Below are 24,978 nucleotides of genomic sequence, written 5' to 3'. Positions count from 1 at the left end.
CAAACCCAAAATTAGTAGGAGAGAAATGACAAAGATCAGAGCAGAAATAAGTGAATTAGAGAGGAAAAAGACACAAAAGATTGATGAAATAAAGAGTTTTCAAAAAGATAAACAAAATCAATAAAACTTTAACTAGACTAACAAAGAAGAAAGAGAAGGCTCAATAAATAAAATCAGAAATGAAAAAGGAGACATTACAACTAATACCACAGAAATACAAAGGATCACGAGACTTCCATGAACAACCACATGCAAACTGGAAAACCTAGAAGAAATGGATAAATTCCTGGACACATGCAACTTACCAAGGTTGAATCATGAAGAACTAGAAAACCTAAACAGACCAATAACAAGTAATGAGATTGAAGCAGTAATAAAAAGTCTTTCAACAAAGAAAACCCCAGGAACAGATGTCTTCACTGCCGAATTCTACCAAATACTTAAAGAGGAACTAATACCAATTCTTCTCAAACTCTTCAAAAAAATTGAAGAGGAGGGAATACTTCTAAACTCATTCTACAAGGCCAGTGTTAACCTCATACCAAAACTGGAAAAAGACACAACAAAGAAAGAAAACTACAGACCAATATCCCTAATGAACACAGATGCAAAGCACTTCAATAAAATACTAGCACTGCGAATCTAAAAGCACATTAAAAAGATTATACACCATGATCAAGTGGGATTCATCCCAGGGCTGCAAGGATGGTTCAATGTACACAAATCTACAAATGTGATATATCATATCCACAGAATGGAGGAAAAAAAATGTAATTATTTCAATAGATACAGAAAAGGCATTTGATAAAATCCAATACCACTTCATGATAAAAACACTCAACAAATTAGGTATACAAGGAATATACCTCAACACAATAAAGGCCATATATGACAAATCCACAGCCAATATCATACTAAATGGACAAAAATTGAAGGATTTTCCATGAAAATCTGAAACAAAACAAGGATGCCCACTTTCCCTACTCTTATTCAGTGAAGTACTAAAAGTTCTAGCCAGGCCAGTAAGGCAAGAGAAAACGATAAAGGACATTCGAATCAGAAAGGAGAAAGTCAAACTATCCCTATTTTCAGTTGACATGATCCTATACATCAAAAACTCTAAAGGTTGGGCCGAGCCCGTGGTGCACTCAGTAGAGTGCTGCGCTGGGAGCGCAGCGACGCTCCCGCCGCGGGTTCGGATCCTATATAGGAATGACCGGTGCACTCAGCGGTGCACTCACTGGCTGAGTGCCGGTCACGAAAAGAAAAAAAAAAAAAAAAACAAAACTCTAAAGGCACCACCAAAAAATTGCTAGAACTAATAAATGAATTCAATATAGTGGCAGAATCAAAATTGACACATAAAAATAAGTAGCCTTCCTGTATGCCAATAATGCCATAGCTGAAGAAGAAATCAAGAGAGTAATCCCATTTACAATAGCTACAATTAAAAAAATTAAACACCTAAGAGTAAATCTGACCAAGGAGGTGAAAGACCTCTACAATGAAACCTATAAAACGTTGGTGGAAAAAAATTGAAAAGCACACAAATAAATGGAAAGATATCCCATGTTCATGGTTCGGAAGAATTAAGATCATCAAAATATTTGTATTACCCAAAGCAATCTACTCATTCAATGCAATCTCTATCAAAATACCAATGGCATTTTTCACAGAAATAGAAAAAACGATCTTAAAATTTGTATCGAACCACAAAAGACCCCGTATAGCTAAAGCAATCTTGAACAAAAAGAACAAAGTTGGAGGCATCATATTTCCTGACATCAAAATATACTATAAAAAAAATTTTACTGCCACACAAAAAGACAAATTGACCAATGGAATAGAATAGAGAGTTCATAAATAAACCCACATATTTGCAGCTAACTGATTTTCAACAAAGTTGCCAAAATATACAATGGAGAAAGGACAGCCTCTTCAACAAATGTTGTTGGGGAAACTGGATATCCACATGCAGAAGATTGAAACTAGACCCTTATCTCTCACCATAAAAAAAAAAATCAACTCAAAATGGATTAAAGACCTAAATTTGAGACCTAAAACTATAAAACTACTAGAAGAAAACATATGGGAAATGCTACTTGAAATGGGAGTGGGCAGCACTTTTTTGAGTGAGACTACAAAGGCACAGGCAACTAAAGCAAAAATACACAGATGGGACTACATAAAACTGAAAAGCTATTTCTGCACGGCAAGGGACACTATCAACAAAGTGAAGAAACAACCTATAGAATGGGAGAAAGTGTTTGCAAACTACACAACAGACAAGGGGCTAATATCCAGAATGTATGAGGGACTTAAACAACTCAACAGCAAAAAAATAAATAGCCTAATTAAAAAACGGGCAAAAGACCTCAACAGACATTTCTCAAAAGAAGACACACCAATGGCCAATAGGCACATGAAAAAATGTTCAACATCAAAAATCATCGGGGAAGTGCCAATTAAACCACAATAAGATATCATCTCACTCAGTTAGAATGGCTATTATCAACAGGACAAAAAACAAATCTTGGTGAGGATGTGGAGAAAAAGGAACTCTCCTACATTGCTGGTGGGAGTGTAAATTGGTACAGCCACTGTGGAAAACAGTAAGGAGGTTCCTCAGAAAACCAAAAGTAGATCCACATTACAACCCACCTATCCTACTACTGGGTATATACCCAAAGGAAATGTAATTGATATATCAAAAAGACACCTGCACTCCCATGTTCATCACAGCACTATTCACAATAGCCAAGAGATGGAATGCACCTAAATGTCCATCAGCAGATGAATGGATAAAAAATATGTGGTATATATACACACGGAACACTACCCAGCTATTAAAAAAAAAGATATCCTATCATTTTCAGCAACATGGATAGAACAGAAGCCATCATGTTAAGTGAAATAATTCAGGCACAGAGACAAATACCTCATGATATCACTCTTATATGGAATCTAAAAAAAAAAAAAAAATTTATTCTACTCTCTATTTCTCATAGAAGTAGAGAGTAGAATAAATGGTTATCAGAGGTGGCGGGGAGGGGAGGGGATGGACGGGAAGGAGGAAAAGTGATAGACTAATGGGTACAAAACTATGCTCTAAGTGAATCCTTGTGCAGTATATGCATGTATTGAAATAACATACTGTACCCCACAAATATGTACAAATAAAACTTAAAATATTTTGAATTTTAAAAATATGAAGGATACATTAAGACAATCCCAGATAAATGAAAACTAAGAGAGTTTGTTACTAAGACCTATCCTACAAGAAAGGCTAAAAAGAGTCCTTCAGGCTGCAATGAAAGAACACTAGTCAATAACTCAAAGCCAAACGAATAAATAAAGAACACTAATAAAGTACTTTTTATAAATCTATGTTAATGGTCAAACAATGCAGAAAGATGTATCCATGATGTCAGCACCATAAGTGGGGAAGGACGGAGGTGTGCAGGAGCAGTGTGTAGTATTGAAACTAAGTTGGTATTAGTCAGACTAGATTGTTATAACTTTGAGATGTTAATTGAAGAACAAAGAACATATAAGACACGCAGACAACAAATAGATAAATGGCAGAAGTAAATCCTTCTTTCTCAGTAATTACCTTATATGTAAATGAATTAAACTTTCCTATTAAAAGGCAGAGATTGGGAGATTGGATTTTTAAAAACCACAAAGGATCAATCTATCTGCTGTCTACAAGACACTTCCTTTAGTCATAAGAACAAGAAGAGGACAGAAGTAGAAAGACAAAATCAGATATTCTATGCAAATAGTGACCAGAACAGCTGGGGTGGCTATACTGTCAGACAAAATAGAATTACATCAAAATAAGTTACAAGAGACAAGGAAAGCCACTGTATATTGATAAAAGCTTCAATACAGCAACTAAATGTAAGTTATAAACATATACAACAGAGGCCCAAAATACATAAAGCAAAAATTGACAGAATTGACAGGAGAAACTGACAGTTCTGCAATAACAGAGACTTCAATACCCTACATTCAGTAATGGATAGAACAACCAGACAGGAGACTAATAAAAAAAAAGGACTTGAAGAACACTATAAACCAGTTAGACCTAACAAACATGTATATAACACTCCGCCCACCAGAGAATCCATATTCTTCTCAAGTGCACATGGAACATTCTGTAGGACAGACCATATGTCAGGCCACAAAACAAATCTCAATAAATTTAAAAAGACTGAAATCATACAAAGTATCTTTTGTGGTCTCAATGGAATGAAGCTGGAAATCAATAACCATAGGAAGTCTGGAAAATTTACAAATATGTGGAAATTAGGCAACATGCTCAAACAACCAACGGGTCAGTGAAGAAACCACAAGATAAATTAAAAAAAAAAAAATAGTATTGAGCCAAATGAAAACAAAAACACAATATATCAAAACTTATGGGATATAGTGAAAGCAGTGCTCAAAGGGAAATTTATAGCTAAACACATACATTAAAAATGAAGTGAGTTCTCAAATCATTAACCTAACTGTACACCTTAAGGAACAAGAAAAAGGAGCAAAAACTATGTCTAAAACTAGCATAAGGAAGGAAATAATAAAGATTAGAATGGAGACAAATAAAATAGAGAGTAGAAAAATAGAGAAAAATCAATGAAATCAAAAAGTTGGTTCTTCAAAAAGATCAACAAAACTGACAAACTTTTAGCAAGATTGACTAAGAAGAAAAAGAAAGAAGACTCAAGATTACTAAATCAGAAATGAAAGTGGGAACATTAATGCTGATTTTATAGTGATAAAAAGGATTAGAAAAGAACAACTGTGTGCCAACAAACCGAATAAACTAGATGAAATGCCCAACTTCCTCCTAACACACAAGCAAAGCACTATGGTACAGTATGAACTGCTTTAAAAAATTACATATATGTACACATGACGTGTGTGTGTGTGTGTAATATAGGGGCTTTAAATACTCCACAAGAATAACACCAAAGCGTCAGAAGCGGTTAGCATTAGGTGAAATCTGTTTTTTTTATATAGTTTCTTGCTCATCTCGATTTTCTAAAAATGTTTGTATTGAGCATACAATGCTTTTGTAATATGGAAACAATAACAAAAGAAACTTCATCTGCGAAAAAAAAAAAAAACCCCAGGAAACTGCTGCTTAGTCCAGGGGAAATTACGTCTGCAGGGAAAAACTGAATTCCTCTTATTTATATCTAAATTGTCTGTGCAAAAAGTATGAGAACCGTTGCTACATACCTCCTGGCTAGCTCCTCCGGCATTCGCCTCGGGACTAAGGCCTTGTCCAGCTGTATCTCCAACACGATGTATGTCCTTGCTTCTAAATATTGCTGTAAATACATTTTTCTCATTTATTATTTCCAGAAAGAATATATATGAAAAAGATTAGTAACATAAGATAATGCTCACAATATAATACGTGAGAAAACTGCATATATAACTGTAGTTTTATTTACTGTGATCACAACTATTAAAATATTTTTTACATAGAAAAATAACTGGGAAGAAATACAGCAACAGTGGTTATCTTTTGGAGGAAAGGGTTTCAATTTCATTATTGAAAACTGTTCCTCAGCTGAAGCCCTATTTAACTTGCTCATAGTACTTTCCCTGGATGCCACTCTTCCTTCCCGCAACCCTCCTTCATGGGACCTGCGGAAATAGTCTCCTTAGAACCTTCTTCCACTCCCACTCACAGTCCCCTCAACCCCAGCTACCAACTCTGACTGCTGGACATTTCCACACAGATTTTTGCCAGCATCCTAAATACATCATCTCCGAAACTGAAATTATCATTCTCCCCATACCACCTCTTTTTACTTTTCTCTTAATGGCATTGGCGTCTATCCAGAAAAGGAGGCTTAAAACTTGAGTTATCTTTAATCTTTCTTCATTAATACCCCCAAAGCTTCTCAATTCCAAACACCTGCCTCTGCAGGTGTCTGACTTTCTTTACTGCAACCCCTGCCCTAAATCAAACTATCAGCACTCATCTGTGCTACAAGAAGAACCTGCAGCCCTACCCCATCTTCAATCTCTCTTTTTCACACCCGTGCAAGAATTTTGACCTGAAACACTTACGATGTCTTATTTTTATGTGGCTTAAAAACCTTTGATATGAGCGTCCAAAATGAGGCTCAAGAGTCCCTATCACTTATAAAATAAAGTCCAAACTTTTTAGCAAGCCTTTCAAGTCTCTCCATAACCTGACTCAACCTCTGCCTTCCTTCTTACCTCCTTCTAGAACCTCTCCTTTCTTTTTATTCCTCTATACCATACACTGAATTAATTGACGTACCCTCAATTCTGCTCTTACAAATTCTCTCTTGCCCTGAGTCAAGCTGGTCCCTGGCCCTGAAACGCCTCTCCCTCCAATTTCATCTGACAACGAGATCGCATCATCTTTCATTACTTACTTCAGATGCCACCTCTTCTATGAAGTCTTCCCTGAGATTGCCCCATCCTAATACATATTAATCTTTGTCTCCTCTGAGCCCACACAGAACCTTTATTTTTACCTCTATTCCAGTGCTCATCAAAATTATGCACATGGTTAGTTATGTACCTGTCTGTTTCTCCTACCAGACAGCCGAGCGTCCCCAGGGCAGATGAATAAACGCTGCAGACAACGCATCTTTGCATCCCTCACAGTGCTTAACACAGTAGAATTAATAAAAGGCATAAAATTTTAACCCTGGAAAGAACCTCAAAGTTAATCTGGTACCAACTCATTTTACATAGTCTCAACAAGACAAAAAAATGTGCCCAAGGTCATAAACTAGTCAGGGTCAAATATGGGACAGTAACTCAGATATCCTGCCCTGAGCATTTTCCAAAATAGCTGCCTTGCTCAGTAAAGGTCTGATGAATTTTAACTTTATTTTCTAAAACTTCATGCATAGTTACCTGTCCTTCTGGATTGAGGCTTAGAGGGGGTTCACCTTCCAAAGGAGTATCTGAGCTCTGAGATTTTATACTAGGTGCTTGCTGAAAGAAAAAGAGCACACCTCAAAAACTGAATTCTTACATGGTCTTCACAATGGCAGGAACAGTGATCATTACATTGCATCGAAATGCAAACTATATTGACACAATTCACCAAACGAGAAACCAGTGCAAGCCTCTGGAATATAATAAAACAGGCAAAACCATCACCTTCTCAACAACCTACCATATCTCCAGGCCTAATCCTTCCATCTATATCTTTTTCTTTGACTGTTTTATCTTCTTTCAGATTCTTAGAAACAACTGGTTTGGATAGTGAAGAGTTAATTCCTCCTGTTTTATTATTCTGAATTAAATGATGGCCAGTATCCCGGAACAGGCTGAATAAACACTTGGTCTGAAAAGAAACAAACAAAATGCAATAAATTACAGGCAAATGAGACAAACTTGAAAGAAACCCACATTATTATTATTATTATTATTATTTGTCTTTTTTTCTTTTTATTTCGTGACCGGCACTCAGCCAGTGAGTGCACCGGCCATTCCCATATAGGATCCGAACCCGCGGCGGGAGCGTCGCCCGCTCCCAGCGCCGCACTCTCCCAAGTGCGCCACGGGCTCGGCCCCCCACATTATTTTTTAATATGATTTAGTCTTCCAGATAATTTCAACGTTTAGAATCAGAGGAGAGGGCCAAGCCCATGGCGCACTAGGGAGAGTGCGGCCCTGGGAGCGGGCGACGCTCCTGCCGCGGGTTCGGATCCTATATAGGAATGGCCGGTGCACTCACTGGCTGAGTGCCGGTCACGAAAGACAAAAAAAAAAAAAAAAAAAAAGAATCAGAGGATAGAAGAGACCTGAACAACTTCATTTCATTTACCTATTTCTAGAACAGGTAAAACCACCACAGAAAATAAGCTGCCTACTCTGTTATTCATAAATTCTTAAGAGGAGACCTTACAAACCGGCTGGATTCTGGTGTCGTATAACTCTTGTCATCAGAAAGTTTTTAATCTTTAACACATAATTTCAAATTAACTTTAATTGTGAGAATTCATTTCCATACAAGAAACAGTACCTGTTTAATTACTACTGGCCTATCAATTAAAATCGGAAGAATAAGACAAATTTATAGTTCAAAGTAAAACCTTTGTATGGAAAAATTCAAACTATATATAAATCACTAGAAAGAAATCTTACAATTTCTTAATTAAAAGAAATAGATAATTCTCAAAATAATTTATGCTGAATGAAAAAAGACAGACACCCCTCCCCCTCAAAAAAAAAGAGGGGAGGAATGGACAGACGTGGGAGAAACGGTAAAAGAGGGCACGGGGAAAACGGGGGGGAATGTGTATGTTCAGTACCTTGATTTGATATCACAATATATATATTATTGCTTTAAAACTGTACCCTGTAAATATATACATCTTATCATTTGTCAATTATACCTCCGTAAAGCCATTAAAAAGGTAACTCAACAAAATTAAAAATTGTAAATGCTAAAAATCACTCACAACCCTACCACTTCTACCATAATTAATGTATTTCATAGATTCAAAGATGCAAAATTTTTTCACATTTTAACATCTCTGGGATATGTACAATGAAACTATTTCATGTAAGTGGTAGTCTTTTTCATCTATCTTCTTTCACTTAGCATTTTTTAAGGTTCATCCATGTTGCTTGAATCAGTGGTTCATTCCTTTTCTAAAAACCAACTTGAGGCATAATTCACATCCCATACAATTCACCCATTTAAAGTGTACAATTCAATGATTCAAAGATATTACACTATCAGTAGTTCATTCCTTTCCTTGATAAATAGTATTCCCTTATGTAAATATACCACATTTTTTTTATCCATTCACCAGTTACAGCTATTCGGATTGTTGTGAGTTTTTGGCTGTTGTAAATAATGCTGCTATAAACATCCACATACTTATCTATATGTAAATGCAGGTTTTCATTTCTCTTGAGTGGGTTCCTAGGAATGATTTGCTGGATTGTATGGTAAGTTTATATTTATCGTAAACTTTCTATATAGTTGCCCTATCAAGTATTGAGAGTAGAATATTGAAATTTCTAAATATTATTGTCAAATTGTCTATTTCTCCTTTCAATTCTGTTGGTTGTTGCTTGAAGTATTATGAGATTATTGCACCGTTAGGTGTGTGTATATTTATAACTGGTCTATCTTCCTGATGAATTGCCCCTTTAATCTTTATGACAAGTCACTCCATCTTTAGTGATATTTCTTATCTTAATTCTACCTTGTATGGTATCACTCAGCTCTGTTATGTTTTCTGTTTTCATAGTATTGCTTTTCTCTTTTTACTTTACCTTGTGGTTTTGAATCTAAGATGTGTCTATTTTAGACAGCTATAGATAAATCTTGATTTTTTAAAATCCAGTCTCATAATCTCCATCCTTCACAGGTGTGTTTAGACCACTCACATTTAATGTTATTGTTAAAAAACTTAGATTTGTTTGCCATTTTTCTATTTATTTTCCATATGTCTTCTTTCTTTTTCGTTCCTCTATTCCTCCTTTAACTGCTTTCTTTTATGTTAAATAAATATTCGTGATATCCCATTTAATTCCTTCATTGATATGTGTATATACAGACACACATACATATACATATATGTGCATGCACATACATATGTATACATATATAAGTATATGCACACACAATTTTCTTAGTGGTTGCTTTAGGAATTACAATATGCATCCTAACTAATCACAATCTATTTCACAATAATACTAACTTAATTCTGGTAAAATAAAGACTTTGCTCCACTGTATCTCCATTCTATCTTCCCTCCTTTATGCTATTATCATATAAATTAAATCTATATATGTTATAAACCAAACAATATAATTAATGCTTTATCCAATCATGTTTTTCAAAGAAATTAAGAGTAAAATAATGAAAAAAAATATATTTCTAAGCTCTTTTATATTAACTTATATTTAACCATTTCTAGTGCTCTTCATTTCTTTTTGTGGATTCAAATTAGCAATTGGTGTCATTTCCTTTCAAGCTGAAGGACTTCTTTAGTATTTCTTATGATACAAGTTAGCTATCAAGAAATTCTTTCAGCATTTGTTCATCTGGGTATGTCTTTGTTTTTGGTTGATAGGTTTTTTGGTTTTTTTTCATTCAAAATTTTGAGTATGTTGTTCCACTGCCTCTAGTCTCCATTGTTTCAGATGAAAAATCAGCTCTTAAGCATATTGACTCTCCCCTGTGTGTGATAAGTTGTTTTTCTCCTATTGCATTCACAATTTTCTCTTTGTCTTTCTCTTTCAATGCTTTGACTAAAATGTGTATGTATATTATGGGTCTCTGTGTGCTTATCCTACCTGAGATTCTCTGAACTTCTTGGATCTGTTGATTAATGTTTTCATCAAATTTGGGACATTTTCAGACATTATTTCTTTCTTCTCTTCTGGGACTCTTATTACAGGTATGTTGGTTTCCCTCCACCAAGATCATCATTTCAGCTGACAACACTGCTGGACATGGGTCCTTCAATCATTGCTCAAAATTATGTGAGCCTTCTCTGGCTGTAAAAGCAAAGTTGCTGGTCCTCGCAGCCTATCCTGCCCTAGAAAAATCACTGCACTGACTGAGCTAAAGGTGGAGGTGGGGAATGCAGAACAGCCACAGGCAAGAATACCTCAAACTCCTTAGCTTTCCATGCATTCGTACTTCTCAGTTTATCAATGCCTTTGGTCAATTTCAGAAGTACTGAAATGTCATTTTATCCACTTGTCCAGCTTTATGGTTGCTTTTCGCGGAAGAGTATTTGCCAGCCTTCTCATTTGACCACATCCAGAAATATTTCCTCTCCAATATTCTCTATGTATTTTAAAAATTGTTGTGAAAAACTATGTAATTATTTATATCCAGATTTTTTATTTAGAAGACTATCACATGCATTTTCTCATGTTTTAAAATTTTTCAAAATGATAATTTTTTTCTTTTCTTTTTTTTGTAGCTGACTGGTAAGGGGATCTAAACCTTTGACCTTGGAGTTATAACACCACCCTGTAACCAACTAAACTAACAAGCTAGCCCAAGGATAATTTTTAATGTACATACAAGATTCCCTATCATATGTATATAATAAAAATTAGAGCTAAAGTTGTCTACGTATCCACTATATTCCTAGTGCTTTATATATTTTATCTCATTTAATATGTAAAAGAAGTTATTGTCTTCATTTTACTGATTAATAAAGTTGAGAGAAATTTGGTCACTTGCCCAAATGTCACTGACTACTAAATGGCAGTTCCGGAATTCAAACTTGAGGCTGCCTGACATCAAAGCCTATAACCTTTCTATTATGATACACTCTTTCCCTCCAATTCACCAAGAATATTTGCATGAAGAAAGTTTGGATACATCTCTGATTATTCCCTTAAAATAGATTCCTGGAATTAGATGTCCTTTGGAAAAGATAATAAGTACTTTAAGCTTTTTAAAACTTTTTTTTTTTTGCAAAGTATGCATACTAATTTACATTTCTACTAGCAATCAATGAGAGTTGTTTCACTATACCTTTGCTACCAATTGGCATTACAATGTTTTAAAGAATTGCCTAATTTTATAAGTAAAATGATAAGTTATTATTTAAATTTGCATTTCTCTGATTAATAATAAGGCCAAAAGTCTCTTATATTTTTTAGCTATTTAGTTCTTTTGTGAACTATCTCATGTACTTTGCCCATTAAAAAAAAGTTAGTTGATATGTTTTTCTTCTAGATTTGAAAAAAACTGTTCTATATTTTAGGAATAGTAGTTATCTTTCTGACATATATTCAAATATTCTCCTTAATTTTTCAGTTATATTGTAATTTTGTTTACTATGCTTTCTTTTACATATAGAAACTTTTCATTTTTGGTAATCGAAATATTTTCTTTTATATCTTTTGTTGCTTTCAAGCCTAGGATGTCATCCCTTAATTCATATCTTTAATTAATAGCCACTTCTAATTTTATAGTCTTCACATTTAACTTATTTTAATGAATTCATTTGAAATTTATTTTGATCTACGCTATATGTAACATTTTTGCATCCTTTTTTCCATTTAACTACCTACAAAGCATTAATAATTATCCTTTCTACTAGATGCACATTTCTTCATTTTTATTTATCACAATTTACTAAATCTTTCTTTATCAGACATTTAATCTTACTTTTGGTTTTTGCTATTATAGATCCCAAAAAGTTTTCATGAGTATGGGTTTTTTTTATCTTACTGTTTCCTTAAAATAAATCCTGGTAAGTGTGATTTCTGGCTCAAAGGGCATGACATAGAAAGTTTACTACTCAGTTGGTGTGTAAATAGATAATGGGTCTTTCATGCCTCTTTTATTGAAAAATAGCTGTCTTAAAAATGATGAAAAAATAATATGTTTTTGTTGCTGTTGTCACTTTCTCCTTGGAAGCAACATGATAAAACTGATTTTCTGCTTGAATATATATATATATATGATTTTAACATTTTAATACCTGAAAATTAAAGAAAAATCTATCTTGTTAATTATCTCAGAGATTTAAGTTTTGCATACTTAACATGACAGACTTCTTTCATTATCCTAAACGTTTTGTATCCAACTTTATTGAGGTAAAATTGAAGTACAATAAGCCATACATATTTAAAGTATATGATGTTATTAATTTTGACATATGTATACACCTGTAAAACCATCACTACAATCAAGATAAACAACATTTCCATCATCCCTAATGTTTTCCTCATTCTTTTATAATCCATCCCTCTCTTTATCTCGGCCCCCAAGCAACCATTAATCTGTTTTTTGTCACTATAGATTACTATCCTAGCATTGCATATAAATGGAACCATATATATATACATATACATATACATATATATATATACTTTATTTGCCTGGCTTCTTTCGTAAGCATAATGTATTTGAGATTTATCCATGTTGTTGCACGTAGCAATAGTTCATTCCTTTTTATTGCCAAGTAGTATTCCATTATCTGAATGTACCACACAATTTGTTTTTCTGTTTACCTCTTCATGGAGATTTGGGTTATTTCCAGTGTTTGGCTTTTCATTATCCTAAAGTTTTAAGGTCTGCAAGTTTCTATATTTAACATCCCAGTATACCAACGGGTTCTAAATATCAATTGCAAAGATGTGTTTGCTAAACATGTAAGTAAAACACATATATAAAGGATAAATTAGGATGAAACCTTTTATGCAATTTTTTCTTACCTTTTCATGGACTGTACTGTCTTGGTAAGGGTAAACATGAAAAGCTCCCCGAATCCTCTTCACACCTGGATACAGCAATGGGACCATATTAACATAAGCCACACCGTGAAATGAAAGCTGGCTTTCATCCTCAGTCTAAAGGAATGAAATCAGAAAGTTGTTAGTGCTATAAAGCAATGTACCATAAGGTATGGAGCTCTGATTCAGCAATTCAAAGATCCAGTTTTAGAAACTAATTCTGCTAGTGATGTGACTTTGGGCCAGTTACATAGATGTTTGGGCCTCAGTTTCTTTATCTTCAAAATGGATCTAATAATACCATGATTACTAAGATAATGTACATAAATAGTATTAATGAATAGTAAAAGCAGTAGTTGAATCAATACATAATCAAATTAATTAATAATACATATCTTCAACCAAAAAGTCAATTTCACCATGGTGCTTCTTAGGAGAAAGTAAAACTTTAAAAAAACAACAATAACAACAACAACAAATTAAAAGAAATAAGAAGCTGTGGCTTTTAACTTTATTTCACAGACTCATAAGAATGAACGGGGCTCTACAAATTATCTGGACAGTGATGACAAATAGGCTTTAACTTATGCCTAAATTTTCATCAATCAGTAGAGGTGTTTGTTGAGAAAGATTGTGTATTTATCTGGGTTCAGAAGGGAAGAGTGCTTCGATTGACAGCAATATCTGCCATGCATGAAGGAGGATAAATGAGAGTCTGCTATCATGTATTTGTCATAGCTGATCTCATCTAAACTCTCACTGCAATGATGAACATGTTAATAAATATATCCTAAAATCATTTTTAATAGTTGAATAGTTTGCCATAGAAAACCTTTATTAAAAAAATTAATTTTGTGAAAGAAAGCACATTTAATCCCAAGCTTAAAAGTAATCTCTTTAATTTCACCTATCATAATAATAATTAGAAACTAGATTAAAAAGTGCCTAATTCACATGAAAACATTATGTGGTTTAGAAATCTAAGGAAAGTTGGCCAATACATATTATATACTACCAAAGGAGAAATGGTTACATGGTGATAATATTTTTATTCTGCAAAAATAACCTATTTTTAAAATCATTCAAATAATTTAGGTACTTGCTAAGTACCTGCTATGTGCCATGCATCATGCTAGGTATTGTGGAAAATACAAAGCAGTCTACTATCTGACTACTACCCTCAGAGAGTTTATGAATAGCAGAAAAGACCAGACATATACAGGTAAAACAATAGAGAACATATTCTAGGCTTATCAAAGCTATATCTTTTCAGAATAATAGTTCATTTATGAACCATATTATACTAATTAGCAGGCTAAAACATTTTAAGTAGGTAAATCTAAGAGAAATTCAGAAAAATGTATTAGGCTGAACTATAATGTTAATATTTGGCCACTTTTGACCTAGTTTTTTGGTATGGTTTTATGTTTATTTTGTTTGGTAAAACTATAATGAAATGTTAAAGGGAAATAGAACATCTGGGAATAAAGCCTGAACAATTTTTAGTGAATAATGAAGGGCTAGGATGGCCAGTAATGCTGGATTTCCCAGGAGAGAGGGGTTTCCTGGGATAGGAGACTTTCAGTGCTAAAACCAGGAAAGTCTAGGGCAAATCAAGATGAGGTCATCGCCCTATAGAAAACAGCCATATCAATTCACATTTTCCTTTGGTATCAGAAATAGAAGCAGAATAACAGGATGGGTTTGATCCATCATTTCTTATATAAATATTTTTGAGTGAACATATTTACCTTATCAACTTTGCCGGCTTTCCCTCTGGGTGCTGTAACCATAGGAACTCTTGTGATCTCTACCGGCCAAAACCTGCAATCAGCAATTCGCTTCTGAAAACTGCAAATCAAGAATCAGCCCATTAGCATTATATGCAAAAATTCAGTCAGTATAATTTAGGTTAAAGAGAAATAGTCCTCCTCCCTTTTAGAAAGTAATGTAATGCACATATATAAAACTTTTTATTAGGTTGGTGATGTTATAAAACTTTCCAAATCCATAAAATTCCAAAAATAATTCTACTCAACTGCTAGCAGAGGTAAATTGCACATTTTGGGGAGCAATTTTGCAACATGAATCAAAAGCCTTAAAAACGTCTAAAATCTCTGAACCATAAATTGTACTTCTAGTGATCTGTTCTAGAGAAATAGGCAAGTCTGCAAGTGGTATAAAGTATGTTTATTTCTACTGTGAAAATAGAGTGGAACTTCTAGTTTTAGCTCTGACATAGCTTTGAAGTAGTCCCTTTTGCCCTCACAATAAGAGAAAAGCTGGTCAAATTGAAAATCAATAACTTTTCTTAGATCCGTCAGAGAATTGAGGTCACAGGGCAAACTGCCACCTTGAAATCTGGAGAGATGGAAAAATACAGAGGATCACAGCCCAGATCAGCTTGTAGACAGCAGAAGCCACTAGAGCCAGTAACTGGTAGAAATACTTTAATGCTAATTTTGACCAATTGCTGGAAGCTGAGTGTGGACTACCTGGGAGTTTAAAAACTCCAAGGGGCCCAGTCTTAAGAGTCCACACACTTCCGTGGGTTTTAAGTCCAGGAGCTCCACCAGGTTCTCATGGTGAAGACAGTAGAAAAGTCCCTCATGTTTCAGGGAGGGAGAGGGGAAAAGTAACCATTCTAAAATGCCCAGAGTGTTCTCCATAACAAAGGCCTAACCTTTAAGGGAAACTACTTTACCAGAGCCTTATCTGGTAGGGCAATTCGACAACCCCAGTCCTGTCTCAAATAAAGAGAGGAAAGAAAAAATACTTCTGAAAGTCACAGCCTAGGGACTCAAACTCATTAAAATACTGAGAATTTAATCACAGGATTATAGAATGCTTCCCCTCCCCAACAATTTGCCACCACATCAACAGGGTTCCAGTATAATAACAGTGTATTAAAACTAAGAGGGCTGCAAAACAGAGACTCTATTTAAGAAGGAGTTCTTAGGCAAACCCAGACACAACAGGGGAGGAAGAAAAAGGAAACTGAAGCCTCCTCTGGTACTTACAACTGCAGCAAACATTAAACATAGGCCAGCTCCTAACCAGATTAACATAAAACTTCACAGTAAAAACCCTAATTAGTTCAATTCTTATTACTCAATACACAATGTCCAGCTTTCGATGAAAAATTAAAAACAATGCTAAAAGGCAAGAAAAAATGCAGTCTGAAGAGACAAAACTAGTATAAGAACTAGATTCAGATATAACACAGATTTTGGAATTATCGGATAGGGAATTTAAAATAAGTATGATTAATATGTTAAGGGCTCTAATGGAAAAAGTAGAAAACAGATGGGTAATGTAAGCAGAGACATGGAAATTCTAAGAAGGAATCAAAAAGAAATCCTAGAAATCAAAAATACTAGCAAAAATGAAGAATTCATTTGATGAGTTTATCAGTAGACTGAACATGGCTGAGGAAAGAATCAGTGAACTTAAAGATATGTCAATAGAAACTTCCCAAACTCAAATGCAAAGGGGAGAAAATCATAACAGAATGTCCAAGAACTGTGGAATAATTACAAAAAGTGCAAACCAGGCATAACAGGAATATACCAGAAGAAGAGGAAAGAAAGGAATAGAAGAAATACTTGAAGTAATAATGGCTGAGAATTTCCCCAAATTAATGACAGACACTGAATCACATATCCAGGAATCTCAGAGAACACCAAACAGAACAAATACCAAAAAAATGAACCCTGGGCATATCATATTCAAACTGCAGAAAACCAAAGACAAAGAGAAAATCTTGAAAGAAGCCAGAGGAAAAACCATCTTACTCTTAGAGGAATAAAGATAAAAATGACATTGGACTTCTTTTCAGAAATCATGTAAGTGAGATGAGAGTGCAGTTTTGAAAAAAAATATTTACAATTTTGAAAGAAAAAATGCACCAGCCTAGAATTCTGTATACACCAGAATTTTTCTTCAAAAATGAAGAAGAAATAAAGGCTTTCTCAGACAAACGAAAATGGAAGGAGTTTATGGCCAGTACACCTGCCATGCAAGAAATGCTAAAAGTTGTTTAGAGAGAAGGAAAATGATATGGGTCAGAAACTTGGATCTGCATAGTGAAAGGAAGAGCATCAGAAAATGTCATAAATTAAGGTAAAGACATTTTAAAATTTCTCCTGTTCTTTTTTTTGTTTGTGATGGTAGCACTAGGATTGATTAGATGTGCCTTAATACAGGCAATGGGGCTTGCCCATGGTGCTCTTGATGTATAAAAACTGGACATTCTTCCAGTTCTTCTTCAGTGATGACACCAGGAAATTGACAACCAATTTACATAAGCTCATCATCTGTCATCTTCACATGGCCAACAGTAACGTCCAGACATAATACCTTTTTCGAATGGATCTTGATTGTGGACTTCGCCTCATCTACTTTGGCCACCACATTTTCGTTGTGTGTCAGCAGAGAAGGGAACTTGCCAGCCTTATTTAGGCCTGGGCCCAAGCTTCATGGCATCTGCTTGATCAGAGACTCTGAGGCCAAAACGGCATCACTTCTTGATGAGCTTCTTGACCAAACTCTTATCCTTTTTGAGTTTCTTCAGTGCCTCAATGACCATGTGGGGAATATCCACAGTCTTGGCCTTATCACAGTGCTGCTGGTCCCCCAGGACACACAGAGAACTTGGCGCAGGGAGTATACTTAAGCCTGATGATGCCTGAGAAGCGTTTGTCCTTTTGAGGTACATAGTTCTTCAAGCTGATCTGCAGCTCCACCGTTTCCAAAAACTTCCAACACTTGTGCTGATTCCCTGCAGGACTTCCTGCAGCACCTCATACAGGGTGTGGAAGAAACTTTGCTACTCATGGTGCCTCAGAAAAGAGCAATTTTTCCTATTCTTAATTGATCTAATATATAAAATTTGTTCAAAGTAATAATAGCAACAATGTATCCTCAATATAATATTAGCAAATCAAATCTAACAATGTATAAAAAGAATTATAGACCATGACCAAGTAGGAGATGAGAGGTATATAAGAACTGTCTGGAGAGCACATCATCAAGATGGAAGAAAAGATGGTCCCCAGCATCAGTCTTCCCAACAATCGACCAACTTACAACTAGTAAAAAGCAGACTACCAACCTGAGAATGCTGGATCTTAGAGGAGAGAAGAAGAGACCTGCAGAATTAGTGAAGGCAGGAGAAGCTGTTGCAAGAGAAAGAAGAAACTGCTTTTTATCCTCAATAAAATATTAGCAAATCAAGGCCTTGCCATTTCAGGGCCAGCCTGTGAGAGGTGGGAAGAAGCTGCAGCACACACGGAGTAGGAGCCTGCAAATGCCGCAGCTGAGCCCTTTGTGTGAAGTTGCCTGGAGTCTGCAGGGGAGAAGAGGGCCTTGGAGTGCACCCTACCAACCCCCAGACCAGCAAGACCACTGACAGGGTTCCTATGGACCCACATAGGAGCGAGGGCCACAGCCAACCAAAGAAACTGGGGGACCTGTGCCCAGTCCACCCCACAAGAAGTGTTTAGATTGTGGGAGGGAGGCTGGCCCACCAGGAGAACATTGTGGTGCAAAGTGGGTAGCTGATATGCCTTCCAATCAGCACAGGCCCACTCAGTGGAGACTGGTCAGGGTAATAGAACTGCAGGATCGCAGTTTGCTAGAAAGACTCAGTCCTGGGCCAGAATTTCCACACAGCCCAGGTATATCTGACCTCAAGAGACTCAGAAGTGATTAAAAGGCCAACAAGTAAAATCCGGCCCACACAAAAAGCCTTCCCCAGAGAATTAGCAGCAAAGCAGCAACTTAGCACAATCACAGGGCTCAAGTGGTGTTCCCCACAGGAAGTTCCCCCAATTTTAGATTTAACCAAAACCACAGACCAGAGACAGAGCTCTGATATTAACCAGCAAAGGCCTAATACCACCAAAGAATATCTAGAAAACCTAGAAGAGGTAGCAGTCTCCTCAAATGCCCAGGCATCGACATAAATACACAATGATTCAGAAAGAACAGAAAAATATGACAGCAACAGAGGAAACAAATGAAGCACCAGCAATGGACCCAGAGGAAGAGTGGATTTATGAAATGTCTAACAGAGAATTCAGAATAACCCTCTTAAGGAAGTTCACAGAGTCACAAGAAAATACAGACAGAAAATTAAATGATATCTGGAAAACAATTCAGGAGCAGAATGAGAAAATTAACAAAGGAATTGAATCAATTAAAAAAAAACAATGCACACATACAGAAATTCCAGAAATAGAGAATACATAATATGAACTGAAAAACTCGATAGAAAGCTTCAATAGTAGACTCAATCAATCAGAGGAAAGAATCAGTCAGCTCAAAGATAGAACAATATGAAATTATCAAATCAGTGGAGCAAAAAGAAAAAGAATAATAACCAATAAAGCAGAAACACAGCAAATATGGGACTCCCTCAAGCAAAATAACCCACACATAATTAATTGGCATACCCAAAGGAGAGGAAAAAGGAAGAGAGGTAGAAAGCATATTCAAGGAAACAATGACTGAAAATTTCCCAAGTATGGAGAAAGTTGACAGCATTCATGTCAACTCAGAGATTGCCAGTCAAATCCAATCCAAGGAGAAACACCCCAAGGCACATCATAATCAAATTATCAAAAACCAAAGATAAGGAAAGAATACTGAAAGCAGAAAGAGAAAAGAAACACAAAACATTCAATAAAGCCCCAATACATCTCTCAGTGGATTACTCAGTAGAAATCCTACAGGTTAGAAGACAATGGGATGATATATTCAGGGTGTTAAAAGAAAAATACTCTCAGCCAAGAATTCTCTATCCAGCAAAACTAACCTTCAAATATAAAGTAGAAATAAGTCCTTCCCAGATAAACAAAAGCTAAGGGAATTCATCAGTACTAGACCTACATTACAAGAAATGGTAAAGAGAGTTCTTCAATCTGAAAGAAGATGAGACTAAGGAGCAACAAGAAAACATGTGAAGGCACATAATCCATTAGTAAGTTCACAGACAACCTCATTATATTCCAATGTTGTAAGAGTAGTGAATAAACAACGTGTATCATTAATGTGAAGACTAAAGGACAAACCTAACAAGACAATAACATATACAACAACCATACAAGAGATAGCAATATTAAAAGATGGACCTTGAAACAACAAATTGTGAAAAAGTTGGGGGGAATGATGCCAAAGTGTAGAGTTGGCTTTGTTTTTTTGTTTCTCTTTTTTCCTTAGATATCAAAGATAAGTTATTAGTTTAAAATAGTCTATAATTATAACATGATTTCTGAAAGTGTCATCATAACCATAAAACAAAAACTTTTGGGAGACATACTAAAAATAAATAGTGAGAAATCAAAATATACTGCTATAAATATGGAAGTGCAGGTATCTCTTTGACATGATGCTTTCCATTCTCTTCAGTTCTATTTACAATAGCCAAGAGTTGGAACCAACCTAAATGCCCATCATCAGATGACTGGATAAGGAAAATGTGGTGTATATACATACTGGAACACTACTCTGCCATAAAAAAAGAATGAAATATTGCCATTCACAGCAACGTGGATGAACTTAGAGAAAATCATTTAAGTGAAATAAGCCAGGCACAGAAGGAGAAATACCATATGTCCTCACTCATAAGTGGGAGATCAAAAAATAAACAAATAAATAAAAAGAAAGAAAGATACAATAATCACTATGATATGTTGAAGTTTCAAAAGGAGAACTGAGGTTGCCAGAGGTGGGGTGGGTGGGAGGTGGGAGGGAGGATTTGGTAAAGAGCCGTGAAAAATGATGACATCACACATTGTTGAATATGGTAATTATTCTGGTTTGAACATCACATGCTGAACACAAATATTGATATTCAGCTCTGTACCCCACAGATATGTACAATCAACTATGTTGCAATAAAAATAAAAATTTTAAAAAAGAAAGACTATAAAGTGGGCAGGGAAGACTCAAAAACAAAAAGCAAAAAGCAAAAAAACAAAAACACACTGCTAGAGAAAACTGCTCAATCACAAAGGAAGACAGTAAGAATGAAAAAAGGAAAAAAGATCAACAAAACAATCAGAAAAAAAAGGAACAAAATGGCAGTAACAAGTCTCTATATGTTAATTATAACTCTAAATGCAAATGGATCAAATGACCCAATTAAAAGATACCGAGTGGCTCAATGGATTATAACAAAAACCAACAATATGCTGCGTACAAGAAGACACACACTGTCTGAAAGTGAAGTGATGGAAAAAGATATTTCATGCAAATGGAAACCAAAAAAGATTGAGAGTATCTATACTTATGTCAGATAAAATAGATTTTAAGCCAAGAAAGTAAAAAAAGATAAGGAAGGTCAGTATATAATGATAAAGAGATCAATTCACAATTCTAAATACATATGCACCCAACTCTGGAGCACCCAGTTACATAAAGCAGTTACTATTGGACCTAATGGGAGAAATAGACTCCAACACAATAATAGTTGAGACTTTAAAACCTCTTTTCAGCAAAGTACAGATCATCCAGATAGAAAATTAACCAGGAAACATTAGAATGAATCTGTACTCTAGGCCATTTGGACCTAATGAACATATACAGAACATTTCATCCAATGGCTGAAGAACAGACACTCTTCTCAGCAGCACAAGGAACATTCTCTAGAATAGACCATGTTATGTCACAAAACAAGGCTCAACAAATTTTTAAAAATTAAGATATCAACTACCTTGTCTGACCACAATGGAGTAAAACTAGAAATCAACAACAAAAGAGACACTAGAAACCATACAAGTACATAGAAATTAAACAACATGCTCCTAAACAATGAATGGGTCAAAGAAGAAATCAAAAAGGAAATTAAAAATTCCTGGAGACAAATGAAAATGAAAACAGAACATACCAGAACCTATGGGATACAGAAAAAGCAGTTCTAAGAGAGAAGTTTATAGCAATAAATGCTTACATCGGGAAAAAAAAAAAAAAAAGAAAAACTTCAAATAAACAACCTAATGTTACACTTCAAGAGCTGGAAAAACAAGAACAAACCAAACTCCAAATCAGTAGAAGGAGAGAAATCAGAACAGAAATAAATGAATTAGAGATTTTTTTAAAAAACAACACAAAAGATCAATGAAAGAAAAGGTTGGTTTTTGAAAAGATAAACAAAATCAATAATGCTTTAGCTAGACTAATGAAGAAAAAAGAGAGAAGACTCAAATAAATAAAATCAGAAATGAAAAAGGAGGGCTGAGCCCGTGGCGCACTCGGGAGAGTGTGGCGCTGGGAGCGCAGCGACGCTCCCGCCGCGGGTTCAGATCCTATATAGGCATGGCCGGTGCACTCACTGGCTGAGTGCCGGTCACAGAAAAGACAAAAAAAAAAAAAAAAAAAAAGAAATGAAAAAGGAGACATTACAACTGATACCACAGAAATACAAAGGCTCAAAGGGCTACTATGAACAACTATATGCGAACAAACTGGAAAACTTGAAAGAAATGGATAAATTCCTGGACACACACAACTTACCAAGGTTGAATCGTGAAGAACCAGAAAACCTAAACAAACCAATAACAAGTAACGAGATTGAAGCAGTAATAAAAAGTCTTCCAAAAAGGAAACCCCAGGAACAGATGGCCTCACTGCCGAATTCTACCAAACACTTTAAGAGGAACTAATACCAATTCTTTTCAAACTCTTCCAAAAAATTGAAGAGGAGGGAATACTTCCAAACTTATTCTACAATGCCAATATTAACCTCACATCCAAACCAGAAAAATGCAACAACAACAAAAGAAAACTACAGACCAATATCCCTAATAAACACAGATCCAAAGATCCTCAATAAAATACTAGCACAGAGAATCCAACACATTAAAAAGATCACTCACCATGATCGAGTGGGATTCATCCCTGGGATGCAACGAAGGTTGAACATATGCAAATCAATAAACATGATACATCACATCAACAGAATGAAGGGAAAAAAACCTATGATCATTTCAATAGATGCAGAAAAAGCATTTGATAAAATCAGACACCTCTTCACAATAAAAAACTCAACAAATTAGGCATACAAAGAATATACCTAAAAACAATAAAGGCCATATACAACAAACCCACAGCTAATATCATACTGAATGGACAAAAATCGGAGGCATTTCCTCTAAGATCTGGAACAAGACAAGGATGCCCATTTTCCTCACTCTTATTCAATGTAGAACTGGAAGTTATAGCCACTGCAATAAGGAAAGAAAAAGCAATGAAGGGTATCCAAATTAGAAAGGAGGAAGTCAAACTACTCCTATTTGCAGATGATATGGTCCTATACATAGAAAACACTAAAGACTCCACCAAAAAATTACTAGTTAATAAATGAACTCAATATAGTGGCAGGATCAAAATCAACACATAAAAATCATTAGCCTTAGTATATGCCAATAATGAAATAGCTGAAGCAGAAATCAAGAAAGTAATCCAATTTGCAATAGCTACCAAAAAAATTAAATATGTAGGAAGGAATTTAACCAAGGAAGTCAAAAACCTGTACAGTGAAAACTATAAAATGTTGATGGAAAAAAATTGAAGAGAACACAAATAAATGGAAAGATATCCCATGTTCATGGGTTGGAAGAATTAACATCATCAAAATGTCCATACTACCTAAAGCAATCTACACATTCAACACAATCCCTGTAAAAATATCAAAGACATCCCTCACAGAAATTTTTTTTAAATGATCTTAAAACTTGTATGGAATCACAAAAGACCTTGTATAGCTAAAGTAATCTTGAACAAAAAGAACAAAGTTGACTGCAGTTTCCGTAGTGTAGTGGTTATCACGTTCGCCTCACAAAAAGAACAAAGTTGGAGGCATTACACTTCCTGACTTCAAAATATACTATAAAGGTATAGTAACCAAAAGAGCATGGTACTGGCATAAAAATTAGACCAATAGACCAATGTAACAGAATAGAGTCCAAAATAAATCCATACACTTACAGCCAACTGGTTTTGAACAAAGGTGCCAAGAATATCCTGTGGGGAAAGGACAGCCTTTTCAACAAATGTTGTTGGGAAAACTGGATATCCACATGCAGAAGATTGAAACTAGACCACTATCTTTAGCCATACACAAAAATCAACCCAAAATGGATTAAAGACCTAAATTTGAGACCTGAAACTATAAAACTACTAGAAGAAAACATATGGGAAATGCTACAGGAAATGGGAGTGGGCAGCACTTTTTCGAGTGAAACTACAAAGGCACAGGTGACTAAAGCAAAAACACACAGATGGGACTACATCAAACTGAAAAGCTTCTGCACAGCAAGGAACACTATCAACAAAGTGAAGAAACAACTTATAGAATGGGAGAAAGTGTTTGCAAACTACACAACAGACAAGACATAGGAGACTCAACTCAACAGCAAAAAACCAAAAATGGGCAAAGGACCTCAACAGACATTTCTCAAAAGAAGACACACCAATGGCCAACAGGCACATGAAAAATTAAAACCACAATAAGATATCATCTCAGTCCAGTTAGAATGGCTGTTGTCAACAGGACAAAAAATACCAAATGGAAGTGAGGATATGGAGAAAAAGGAACTCTCCCACATTGCTGGTGGGAATGTAAATTGATACAGCCACTGTGGAAAACAGTAAGGAGGTTCCTCAGAGAACCAAAAATAGATCTACATTACCACCCAGCTATCCTACTACTGGGTATATACCCAAAGGAAATGTAATTGATAT

The 24,978-nt window shown here is 35.3% G+C and overlaps 1 protein-coding gene and 1 pseudogene across 1 annotated transcript in view; both read right to left on the bottom strand.

The window, feature by feature from the left end:
* The window catches only part of CFAP70 (cilia and flagella associated protein 70), a 105,074-nt gene that overhangs the window by 53,264 nt on the left and 26,832 nt on the right, over positions 1-24,978 (bottom strand). The window contains exons 9-13 of the mRNA XM_063102963.1: positions 14,985-15,084; positions 13,216-13,350; positions 7,181-7,351; positions 6,916-6,996; positions 5,248-5,339 (exon numbers count right to left, since the gene is read on the bottom strand). Of these exons, the coding sequence (XP_062959033.1) occupies positions 5,248-5,339; positions 6,916-6,996; positions 7,181-7,351; positions 13,216-13,350; positions 14,985-15,084 (579 nt within the window). The remainder of the gene's footprint in view (positions 1-5,247; positions 5,340-6,915; positions 6,997-7,180; positions 7,352-13,215; positions 13,351-14,984; positions 15,085-24,978) is intronic.
* LOC134382784 (large ribosomal subunit protein uL1-like) lies at positions 17,430-18,069 on the bottom strand (annotated as a pseudogene).

This window comes from Cynocephalus volans, chromosome 7, assembly GCF_027409185.1.
Source record: "Cynocephalus volans isolate mCynVol1 chromosome 7, mCynVol1.pri, whole genome shotgun sequence".
Taxonomy (NCBI): Eukaryota; Metazoa; Chordata; class Mammalia; order Dermoptera; family Cynocephalidae; genus Cynocephalus; species Cynocephalus volans.
Note: the sequence above shows the minus strand (reverse complement) of the source record. Positions and strands in the feature narration are given on the sequence as shown.